General features: G+C 42.5%; 1 protein-coding gene and 1 long non-coding RNA gene across 7 annotated transcripts in view; one reads left to right on the forward strand and one right to left on the reverse strand.

Annotated features, from left to right (window-relative positions):
• The window catches only part of LOC138067149 (uncharacterized), a 133,199-nt gene that overhangs the window by 41,683 nt on the left and 78,975 nt on the right, over positions 1-12,541 (reverse strand). The gene's annotated exons all lie outside the window — the stretch shown is intronic.
• The window catches only part of PDE5A (phosphodiesterase 5A), a 71,003-nt gene continuing 64,188 nt past the window's right edge, over positions 5,727-12,541 (forward strand). For 2 of the 6 annotated variants that reach the window (XM_068941716.1, XM_068941715.1), the window contains exon 1: positions 5,727-6,113. In XM_068941716.1, coding sequence (XP_068797817.1) covers positions 6,010-6,113 — 104 coding nt within the window. In that variant the 5' untranslated portion in view covers positions 5,727-6,009. Of the gene's footprint in view, positions 6,114-7,248; positions 7,404-7,599; positions 7,776-12,541 lie in introns of those variants that run through there. The other 4 variants (XM_068941718.1, XM_068941717.1, XM_009674851.2 and 1 more) reach the window with 4 other exon arrangements.

Here is a 12,541-nt window from a genome sequence, read left to right on the forward strand (position 1 = left end):
GTAATATACTTCGAAGTACTGCATATTTACTTCTTGTTTTCCCCCATAAGAGTATGTCTCCACGTTCTAGCTGTGGCATGCTATGTTATGCAAATACTCACAGCAGAAAACACCAAGCTGTACATTCTAGTGTCCACTATGCCAGTGTTGGTCAGATCCTGAAGTGATTTTGATATTTATCTTGCTCTATTCTGCAGATACAGACATATGGTTGCTGCAAAACCCTGAATGAAGCAGCATGAGCTTAATAAACACAGAAGAAAGAAAAACAGCATCGAGCTGCACGGTGGTAGGGAGGACACCTTTAGCTACACATTGGGGCAACTCTCCATAATAGTCAGCTGAGAATGGCAAGGGAGATTGAAGCTGTGAATTGAATTAAATTCTGGATCCATTGACATGGGTGAAAGCTATTCCACTGACTTCAGTGGAGTCAGGACTCTCTTCCTCATATATGTTCGAGCAGGTGATACAATCCTAAAACAGCATGGTTCCAGTTGCAAGGATATATGCCTGAAAAACACCTGACTGATCTTTGATTTACAGAGACCATCACTTTGTTATTTTCATGCTGAGTCTTCTTGCCCTAGCAACTATAATCAGAAGAAAAAAAATGTATATTTTGGCTTAATAATTATCTCTAAGTCTAAGTGCAAAACAAACATACATTCGCAATCAGAATTATTTATAAAAGTACGAGTAGGCACCCCTGCTAATTAAAAATAACTGATTGGCCAGTTGTTGCTAAAAAGCTGGTTATAAATAAGCTATGTATCATATCAGTAAAAAAAGGATTAGCTACACACTTAGAATGGCCTAAAAGGAAATCTGGCCTGCACAAATTTGCTGCTTTCCTACTTACTTGCTATTTAATCTTTGCTAAATGTGTATGTGCTAAAAGGCAGAACAGGTTGATCACAGCTTCAATTTCCAACATGTCAGAAGCCCAGAAGTGTCTGCTGGGTGTGAATGGAAAGAGATTGCATGGGCACACATTTACAGGGGACTGTAGCCTTCCCATTTGAACCAGTCAATGCATTGCATTTTCTGTCATCCCACATGACATAATCATGGCATAATCTCCCTATTTTGCTGAAGGCTGTGTCTGCGCGTTCCGTGAAGATGTGGTTCTGGCACGTAGATGCCAGAAACTCTTGCTAACTAAACCAGAAATCATGGTGACAAGTCCGCCTACAGTTTCACCTTCCTACATCAGACCAACTACAGGCGAGCTCTGTGCCCTTTGGCAAATTTGTAGATGACAGTAAGCTTGGTGGGGCCAAGAATACACAGCAGGACAGGGACAGAATTCAGAATGATCTCAATAAGCTGGAGAAATGGACTGTGAAGCATGGGATGAAATTCAAAAGGTTCACGCAAAAGAAACTTCAAGGCAGAAGTAAGCGGGCGCACAGGGAATGCCTCGCTGAATGGCTACTATTTAGGAAAACGGATTAGAAAGTATAGTGGATCATCACAGGACTCAACAATAGCAGGCCAAAAAAACATACCCAAGGAGGACTGTGTAAGCAGGAACATAGCTTGCAAGATACACAAAATAACCCTTCCACCTTATTCAGTACTGATAAGCATTCAGTTGGATCACTTGATCCTAGCCTGGTGTGACACAAGATAGATTGACGAAAACAATCTGTGAAAAGTTCAAAGTAAGCAAGAATGATCAGAGGGCTAGAAAACATGACCTAGGGGAAGGATCGAAAGACTTGGCACTATTTAGCTTAAAGCAGAGAAGACTGAGAGAGGGAGAGAGACATGGTAACAATATTCAAATTTATCCTGAGACTTCCGATAAAAAGAAGAAAAGGTTAAAATTTGAGCATTATTGGTCAACTAACATATTAAATGTTAACACACTAAACTCAAATTCTAAATTGCATTTTTCAGGAGATGAAGTTGGACAGTATTTTCCAGAGAAATGTCTGTGTATTACAAACAACTTTGAAGAGCTGCTGCTTTCCTGAGGTTAAGAATAATGTTGCATGGTAGTTTGATTGAAGCAAATGCTCAATCACATTCAAATCAAATAGGAGGAAGCTACTATTTTACATGGCTTCCTGCAGGACATATGAAATGCTATCCCAAAGGAGAAGGCAGGTTATGCAATGAGGGAGCAGCTCTGCAAAACTGTTTTTATTTTGGAAGCACTTCCAGTAATTATTTGGACAGGATTGAGAGAATAAACTCATAAGACAGTCTCATGATTTAGTATTTTTGTCACTAAAGTAATAATTACATTTTAAATGAATCAGATTTTGGTTGGTATTTCACCCTCTTTTTGTAACTCAAACGATGGAAAGGAAATGGAAACATGCTTTATTAACATTACGATTCTTTCACTCTGTGCATGTTTGCATGTGTGTATAAAACTGCTGGCTAATAAAGAACTAGAATAGTTTCCTCTACCTTATCATATTCTAGCCTCACTGGCAATATAGTGCAGCCCTGAACTTGTTTTAGGAGCCAAAAAGGACCAACTGTTTTCCAGATTTAAGGGATGGTAGAAAGAGAGCCAATTCCCACTCCTTAGCAGTGCTAAATGCTGCTCCAATTCGTCTAATGAGTAAGTCAGACAAAAAAGTCAGCCGTGGTCACATCTGAAATCTTATTTTCTTCTCTTTTAAAGGGAAACCATATAGAAATGAATTACTATTTCAAATAAACCTATATTTATTTTAAGTAAATATAGGCTGTCTTTGAGCATAAAATATGACATAAATAAATGCTTTTTCTCTGACTACATATTTCCATATTTGTTCTTACTAATGATCATGAGTTAGCAGCATCTCTACTTTATGTGCCTTGGACATACAAAAAAACCTCACATTCTTCTCTCTGTACATTACAATGTGTGTAAAGCATACAAATGAAGACTTCAACTAAAAAGCTTTATTATCAAATAGTCCTGCTACACACTGGCCTTCTGCTGGAAAAGCATTTTGGCTTCTATACTGAGCTCTCAAGCATCCTGCTTTGCCACAAATAGCTTTTAAATTTGAACTGGACTTATTTATTTGTATGTCATTACCGCAAATCCTTTTCAAGTTTGCAGCTACTGCACATCAATTCTGTCATCTGAGCTCTGGAATCAAACTGGAAAGCTGGGTGTGAGCTAAGATACACGGAGCTTTTTCAGAGTGCTTTGCAAGCCAGAATTATAGAAGGCTTTTTCCACTTTTAGCATTCACTTCTTTGTTATGTTTGGCTTTCATCCCCTCCTGTCACCTTAAAAATCAAAACAGCATGTTCATTATTATTCATGGAAATTCATAGGATACAGAGAAAGTATCCCTTTTTCCCCCAACTGTTCCATTCATGTTTCTTTTGGGAAAGACTATGCTATTCTTCTCTTGGACAGCAGTCTTTGGAACTGATGTTTTACCATTGAGTTCACAGGAAGATAATTTTCTGCACTGGTTTTAGTGATTCTTATCTATAGGCTAAATAATGACTTTCCTGTCAACCCTGGGCAAAGCACACAATGCTGTTGCACTGCACAACTTCTCCCTCCTTTGATAAGCTATCATGGGTATACTCTCCCAGCCTGGGCAGCCATCCACAGTACAGGCAGCTTCACCCTAGCGTTCAGCTACCTTGTGGCATGAAGTACGGGAATGCCATATGCTCACTTCTCACCTAGACTAGTATCTAATACTACGTTTTACAGTGCTCAGTACAGTACATATCTGTTCCTGATTGGGGTAAGCCCCATTCAACTGAATGTAACTATAGTAGAAATGCTAATTCCTATTAGTGCTATTCCTAATTATATGAAATGAGACAGTATGTATTGCAGCTGACATAATTTCATTGACTGTTACCTTGTTATTCTCCTATGAGACAGAGAGAAGATCCTATCCTGCTCTTTAAATACCAGTCATTAAATTATACATTTGTATTCATCCTTTTGTACACAATCTCTTTCTGTCTCTTTGCAGAAGAGATTTTTCCATGTTCTTGGTCATTCTTGTTTTTCCTCTCTAGATCTCTCCTGATAATTCTGCAATAACCTTTTGAGATGGGATGAACGCTACTGTGCTCAGTATTCCACATGAGACCATCCAGGGAAAGGCATTTATAATTAACATTTTATAATTGCATATTTTGCATATCTGTTATATTTCTTATACATGCTAACATAATGTTATTTTCGCACAGATGTGTCTAGCTCAGAAGCTGTTATTGCCATGTTTAGTACAGCCTCAAAAACCCTTCTCTGAAATGAAACAGTTAATTTAGAACATGAGTTACATGACTGGTTTGTTTTCTTTTCTTCTAACATACTATACTTTCCAGGTTCTGACAGTGAACATCAACTTCATTTACTGTTATGTTGTCTGTTTATGTGGTTTGCTTGAGCATTCTGAATTTCTCTGTCGAAAGATTTCTCTTTGGCTTGACTGGTGGCTTGACTCCTGCAACATGTCTTACTGGTTTATACTTTATCTTCCCATTTTGCTCTGGGGTTACCATGCACATTTCTTCTGAGATTTATTTTATAACAGAATTTTGTTCATGTAAAACTTTCCTTTTTATGCGCCTCATATCACAGAGAAATTCTTAAGAGCCAAAAGACACACATGCCCAAGCAAGTGAGGTTTATGCACAGATGTTACACAAGGACAGTGGAAATGAAAACTTTCCCCCCAAGCTTGTGGACAGGCTCTTAATCCCTTTGCTGTGAAGCTCCTGCCATTGCCTCTGCCCACACTGCAGAATCCCCCCTCTCCTCTCAGGAGTGGGAGTGGAGTCTTCTATATGCATTGCAAACAATTTGAAAAGTGTCTGCTTTACCTAAAGCTCATCACCTTGCATATACTGCAGGGGATCAAGGGAGGCAGAAAGCATTACATACATCTATGATACTTCTCATTTGATCATACAGGAGAATCATTTTGAAGACCCTGTATGTCCCTTTCCAAAGAAATGTGCTGGTATTTGTCATTCATGTCTTAGCTTCAAAGATACTGCATGTGAGGACACAGGATGTATGCTATTAATCATACTTTATATAGGGTCTTTTGCGATCGGAGATTATAAATTATTATAAATGTGCATATGTGTATAGCTGAGAATTGATGAAGTACAATACATGAAAGTGATACTCAGCATTAATCCAAAATTTCAAATCTGGCTGCCTAATGTTAGAGAAAATAGGAACTGTGAGTCTGGAGCAGCTTCAAAGCCAGGTGTGTTTACCAAATGTCTAAAATAGATTTAAAAGCTTGACGGTAGACAGGAAGGATGCAAACCCCAGAACTTAGTACTTACATTAAGGCTGAGTTCTATCAGAGATCCGCATCCAACATCTATCCACATCCAACAGTGAGATACTCTAAAGGGACCTCTGATTTACCCCATTCTCTAAGCAGGCTGAGACAGGCCACACCTTGAAAGCTATGAAGTATGTGTGCGTGTTGGGGGGGGGGGTGAAATCCTGTTGCCAGATTCTAGGAGAATAATTTACTTTTTCATCATAATTTACTTTTTCCCCACTTTTTCCTCCCCTGCGGGGATGCCCGCGCCGGCCGCCCAGCAGCCCGCCCGGCGCACACGAGCCGCCGGGCCGCGGCCGCGCACCCAGGCGCCGCCGCCCGCTGCCTCGCCGGGCTGCGGGCTGCGGGCTGGCCCCGGGGCGTGCGGGCCGGCGGCGGGAGGTGGAGCCGGGCGCGCCGCTGCGGGAGGATGCGCCGAGGTCCCGCAGACACGGCGCGGCGCTGGAGCCGGCGGCGGGCTGGGGCTGGGGCTGGGGCTGGGGCTGAGCGCGGCTTCCTGCCGCCCGCGCCGGGCGAACACCTGGGAGCGGGGCAGAGGCGCGGCGCTGGCTCCCGGCGCGGCCGCCAGCAGCGGGGCGGGAGGAGGGTCTCCTGCGCGCCTTTGCCTCTCGGTAGACGGCAGGCCGGGGAGGGGGGGAAGCACCACCACCTCCATCACCTCCACCACCGACGAGAGGCAGCGCGGCGGCGGCGGCGGGACCGGGCGGCGCGGAGCATGGAGCGCAGCTGCCCGCCCCCGCCGGAGCAGGAAGCGGTGGAAGCGTGGCTGGACGATCACTGCGACTTCACCCGCTCTTACTTTGTTAGGAAAGCTACAAGGTAAGGATAGGGGCAGGCGGCGGACGGAGGCAGATCCTTTCAGGAAAAGGTCACTCTTCTTTCCCCTTGGTTGTCTTTAAAGAAAACCAAAGAAGCGATTGCCCCAACCCCCGCTCTCGGAAGAACTGAAACCAACAAGCGGCGGCTTGTTCCGCTGCCAGCAGAGCCCGTGTGCGGCTGGCGCGGGGGTGTCTCGGCGGAGCTCTCCCCGCACCGCACGCTCCCCCGAGCCCAGCAGGGCTTTTCTGCTAGGAAGTTACAGCCCCAGCAGTGGGACCTTTCCGTGCAGTGCACCAGCAGATTTATGAAGCTGTCCCAGACGCATATCTCGCTGCCCTGGATTTTGGTTGTTGCTGTTGTTGTTGTTTTAAAGCCTACATAGTTCACTTTCCATCAGTATTCACGATAGCAGGCACTATCTTTTTCCCAGCCCTGCAAACTAGATAGAAATATGCCGTAGCCTCAGATAACATCTAATCTCTTTGGGCGGGGGGGGGGAGGAGATATTATGTCATTACTAAATTGTCTCAGAACAAAGTGCTGCTCTTGAAGAGCTTAGTGGACCTGTGGGCTTTTGAGCTTCTGGACATCTCAGCAGCGTCCAGAGGGGCGACTCGGCCGGAGAGGGTGACCGCGGGAAGTGCCCAGGAAGCTGCAGAGGCTGAAGCGGCCGCTAGCGCCGCGGCTGTTGCATTTGCAGCAAGAGCTCCAGCGCGGAGGGGGAAGCTGGGTCTGTGCAGGGGGACGAGCACCTCGTGGTGCCCTACCCAGAGCGCAGATATCACGGGGAGGGGGCTGCCGCAGCTGGGGACACCGCGCCGCTCCCCTGGGGGCTGCGGCAGGGAGGGCAGCGGGGGCTGCAGCCCCGGGGGATCCCTGCCCTTCCCGGGAGGTGCCCTGCAGCACGGGGCGGAGCAGCAGGGCCGGGGCAGCGGAGGACGTGCGCGCAGCTCCGCAGGGAGCCGGGCGTACCGGGGCTGCGGGGTGCCCCCAGCCGGCGCCCGGAGGCAGGCAGCGAGCAGGGCCGGCGGCCGCCGCCGCGCCGGGGAGAGGCTGCGGCGGGGCCGGGCGCCGGCAGGGGGCAGCGGCGCGCCGCGCACGGCAGCGCCGCGCAGCGCAGCGCAGGCAGAGCCGGGACGTTTTCCTCTCTTGACTATTCGAGGGTGGCTTCTGTCCTCTGTTCATTTTTGTTTGTTTTTGACTTTTGCAAAGACCTAATGTAACGACCAGAAGAGCTTGTCGGGGCTTTTGCACCTGGCTTGACATGCTGCCTTTTGGAGATAAGACGAGGTATTTGCTCACCGTTGTCACACTTCAGCAGTGGGACTCACAAGTTGAAACTGAGTAAATTCAGCTATTTTTAGAAGTGGAGTCAGGTTTCCATTTTGAATATTTTCCGATAAACAAAGCAGTGGGGATGCAGAGCTCAGGCGATCTGCGGCTCCCACGGTTTATCTTAGTGGAGAGCTCGAGTTAGTAAGTCTTGTGGTTTGCTCCTTGGACACACCATCTCCGCGGGCTCGCTTCTCTCCGCTGCTGCTCCCGAGCTGCTTGCACCATCTGCTCATCGCTGCTGATTTACTTCTTTCCCAAGTCACTTAGCAGGGATGGATGCATTTTGAATGAGTTTTGCTGCTGCTCCTCTCTGCATGGGATGGGGCGGTAAGAAGAGAAATCCCCATTAATAATTGACTCGCAGCAAGCTAGGAAGCTTCAGGGGTCACCTGCTTTCTTGTAACCATCTGTCATGCGGTCCTTTTCCTTCTTCTGCTTCTTCCTTAGGTTCATTTAATAGAAAAATAATAAAAACGTCTTTTAAAATGTCTTTAAAATGTTGATTAAAAAAAAAAAAAGACTTGCATAGCTGTAACTGAGGGAAGTAGTTAACCTTGATATTCTACAGAACACTAGTGCATGGTATATAACTGAAGGGTAGGTAGTTTGCCCAGGAAATAGGGTGTTAGCAGCTTTGAGAAGTAGCGTTTTATTAGTTCAGCTTGCCACAGTTCCTTTGGAAACTGGAAGTAGTATTGAACAAATATGAATAGTAATTAATAGTAACCGCTGTGTCAGATTTGTTTTCCCTATGGAGAGGTTTGGTTAGTCTTTTTTCTTTAATGCTGAGGCACAGTTTTGTGTTTGTGTAGGTCTGAAATAGGCAGCAGTTCACAAAGTACAAGTCAGTCGTGTCTCTGTGACGGCGATGCCTCGCCTCTGCGTTTAGAGAAGGTTTTGCAGAAAAAATGGTCGAGTTTGTACTCTTGCCGGGCAACAATTCTGTGATGTTTTTACAGTGATGGAAACATCGCATTAGTTTTGGAACTATCTTCTCTTTTGTCTTGCATGGAACTTTTTTTTTGTTTTTTCCTTACTGTTTAAATAGAAAGCTAGAAATATATAGGCAGTAATACATGTTTGTGTAAGTCTGTATTTGAAAAGACAAAGAAGTTATGAGTTACTTTACCGTATGTCGGTTCTAATTTTACTCATTAAAATGATACCTCCTAAGCCTAAGCAGTTTGACAGTACTAATGTACATTGATAAGAGGTTTAATAATTTGCATTGTAGTGATATTTTAGAGTTTGAAAAGAAAAAAGCTACCACTTGTGCTGTGCTTTGTTTTAGTTGAATAGTTGTATGATAACAATTCATTGAACAAAGACTATGCTGTTTAATGTTTTGGTTACCTAGCATTATATTTACTCTGTCAAGTAAAGCAGCATTCCTTGAACGAGTTTCAACTGTTTTCTAATCTTAATTTACTGCTGCTCATTTTTGTTTTGCTTCATAATATGCCTAACTTCTCACTGGTCCTAAAGCCAATTAACCATGAAGTTAATTAATTTGGTAGCTCATGGAGGACAGAGGCATATACTGCCTCACGCTGCTAACTATAATTGCTAGTGGCAAATGATAGTTCTGTATCTGTTTTTCAAATATTCATACACAGGAGCAGGAACAGATCACACAGCTCAACAATTTATTACAGAATAATATAAGCCCTTTCCACTGACAGGAGTGAGCCCTGGATCACAATCTAATTTAGCAACTACATTTTATGATAGGTATTAAATTATTTTTACACATGGTATTCTTTTCTCTGTAATTAATTAATTCTTGCAGTGCTTTATACAGTAGTTCTCTTGCTATTTTCCACACAAATAATTGTTTGCAGAATTAGATGTTTAATCAGTCCTCTAAAATAAATAATTTGGGTGGTCTCATGCCTGCAGATTTTGGCTTTTTTTATAAGTATGGCAGTCACATCATCTTACATACTCCTTGAACAGCTGCCTCTTGTTGCATATTGCATAGGTCAGTTTGATATTAATTGTATCTCTTTTCATTGTTTAAAGAGAGAACATCTTCTGGTAGGGCAACACTTTAAAAGAAAAAGTATCTTTTTTTCAGAATTGGTTTGTATTAACTACTTTTCATAACCTGGGTGTGACAACTTTTAGAGTTGACAGGCTCACCAATCAATAATCTGGATCCTTGAGGAGAAGGTCTGCAGGTCTCCTAGTTAATAAATCTGTATCTGCTTTTCTCCTCTCCCCTAAAATGTCTTGGAAAAGATAATTATACCCGAAGAGCTTACACTTTATATTTGATCCTGAAAAGCCTTGAGGGAGGTTGATAGTGTCTGAAATCAGGCCACATTACTGCCTACCTCAAGTCTTTGGTGACTATGTGGACGGATAAATTCTGTGATAAAGCTACGGTGAATTGACTTCCACCTGTACAGCGCAAGGCTGCAGTCCTGCAAGCATATACATCCAGATGAATTGCTTTAAATTTATGCCTCCTTACAGTATGCAAATAAATTGTGATTCCTTTTGAGTAGGAAGCTACAGAAATCTGTTACAGGTTTACAAGAGGTATACAGCGAGTATATAAATAGGCATTATCCATACAGTGCTACAGTATGATCAAAGTGCAGAACAACAAAGGGGAAATACATTGCCAGCACACTCAGTGAAGTTTAGGCAGAGATGAATTTGGTTCACTTCATGATTCAATTTGCTGCTTAACAAACCTTCTGGCTGGAGGGTTTGTTACTGCACGCTTATGGGTTCATGAGTTCCTAAATGCCTAGTTCCTTCCAAATTTAAACTGTTTCTTTTATTCCTTCCTTGGTTTCCACTCGGCTTATTACTTTTTCCCCTTTGAAGTCTTAGAATTGTGTATCTTTACCTTCCCAGAAAGCAGAAATGTTTTTCAAGTAAGCACATTCTTCTTTTATATTGTGTCCTATGTTTACCCATGCTGTGGTTAAAGGCTCTTCGTAGTTGATGCTACAATTATAATTCTTCCGAAGCTATTAAGTATAATTAAATGTTATAGGGGCATAGCCTGTAGCCCTTGTTGTCACAGAATCGTACTGCATTTATGGCTGCATCTATTACCCTTTCTGTCTTCCTCAAGGTTTATCTTTCTATATTCCTTAAAAAATAAAAAAGGCCCTGTCATATTCAAACTACATGCTTATTGTTACAGTCTACGGAATACTTCTGTTCTCTATTTCTCACCTCTTTGTCCTTTAAAAATACCATGGATGTGATTCTCTTTTTGTGCTCTTTGTGCACACAGGCAGCAGACTGCCAAAATAGTCAAAGTAAAAACTCTGCTCTCAGTTAGAGGCAACTGCATTGTTACAGACACTGTTTGTCTGGTTTCCTAAATGTATGGCATGAGAGATGCAAACTGTTAAACCAAGTCTTGTATGCCTCTTACTGGAAAGAGGGTTATTTGCTATAAATACATCTTGGCTTATTAACCATGGTTGGGAAACATTTACAAATGAATTAAGGTGGAGTTGTTTTTGGAAAAATAAATGTTCCCAACAGCATGGTACTTCATAGTGCTTCACTGAGGATTACCAAAGTGGCCTTCACTAGGAAACTGAACTTTAGCTGGATTTCAGAGATCGCGGAGATGTATATTGAATACATTGGTTACATTCGTCACCTTACTTTTACTGATAGTTGGTGGACAATCAGTTTGTAATGTGCTGCCTGTAGTATCACATTGCTGAGGACATTTGCCTTCTAATCTCTGTGTCTAGAGGGCTTTTGGAAAACGTCTTTCATTCTGAGCTAGCTGATGTTTAATTTCATAAATGTGATCCATTCTATGTATTTTTTTGTTTGGTAATATGTTTCGGCTTACTTTTTTCTAACTGAAAGGCAATGATGGCATTTTTGGAGCAAGTGTGTGAAAATTCAGATTACCGAACATAGAACGACTTACAATTTTCTGCACTGAAATATGCTTTGGATAGTTATTTTTCATAAAAATGTTACTGCCATATGAAAAAATATTAATCCTAAAAATATACAGGTATGAGCCATAGTCATCCCTAATGTGACCTTGGTAAGTAGGGAGTGCTTTTTTAAACTTGTATGATTGAAGGGCCCCTAACAATTTTCCAGTGGAGGCACAGAATCCCATGCAAATTGTTTAAATATGCTGAAAGCTGGCTTTCTTTTCTAAGTTATCGCTTGTGAACCACGTAGAGGACTGCAGACTCACTGATTCTTTGGAACATGGCTTGAAAACCACGGGGAGAAGTGGTATTAATGCAGGGCTCTGAATATTTTCCTCCACTTATATATTTTTGTTAGATGCTTACAGAGCTTTTCTGAGAAAGAAAAAAAGGTTCATTTCAATGAAAATCTTGGAAAGCATTGTCTTGTATGCTTAATGATCTCCATGGCTGTCTCACTCATAAATAGTCTCCACAGCCTTATTCCTTTCTCAATAACTGTGCAAAGTATTAAGATTACCCCAAAATACTTTAAAATTCTGATTCAGAAAGCATTTAGGAAAATAAGACATGCTACCCACCTTAATCAAGTTGTAAATGCGTATTTTTTGGAAGTACAATTTTGGAAGTAAAATTAGGTCTGTGCCTAAATATTTTGGGAGCAATGTCTAAAAAAGCAGTTACTGCAGATTGAAGAGACTGTCACTTGAGGAAACAGTAAGAAATCACTAAATAACAATTTACATCTTTAATTCCCAAATAGCCATACCCTGATGTCCTTCACAGAGTTTTCAATGGGATTTCTGTCGAAGAATTGGCTATAAACTAGTGCACTCTTAGTACTGAGCAGCCACAGGAGAAGATGCTTTTACCACTTGCTGTTTGCCTTAGGTAACAAAGAAACAACCAGGCGTGCACAACACTGATTAAAATACAACTGGTAATCTTTAGAGGAAAGGGAGAAAAGATGGGGCGAACTACTTCAACAGTTAACAGCTCTTTTGCCTTCTTCTGCTTCAAGATAATTTCATTATGGTATTACAGTACTTGCGATAATGCCAACAGGCATCTGAAATCTTATTTCCATTCCTATTGCTGTTAATGGCAGGACTTTAAAATACAGGGCCTAAATTACTGGTAAGGGGGGAAACAAGGTGGAGT

Source organism: Struthio camelus, chromosome 4 (assembly GCF_040807025.1).
Source record: "Struthio camelus isolate bStrCam1 chromosome 4, bStrCam1.hap1, whole genome shotgun sequence".
NCBI lineage: Eukaryota > Metazoa > Chordata > Aves > Struthioniformes > Struthionidae > Struthio > Struthio camelus.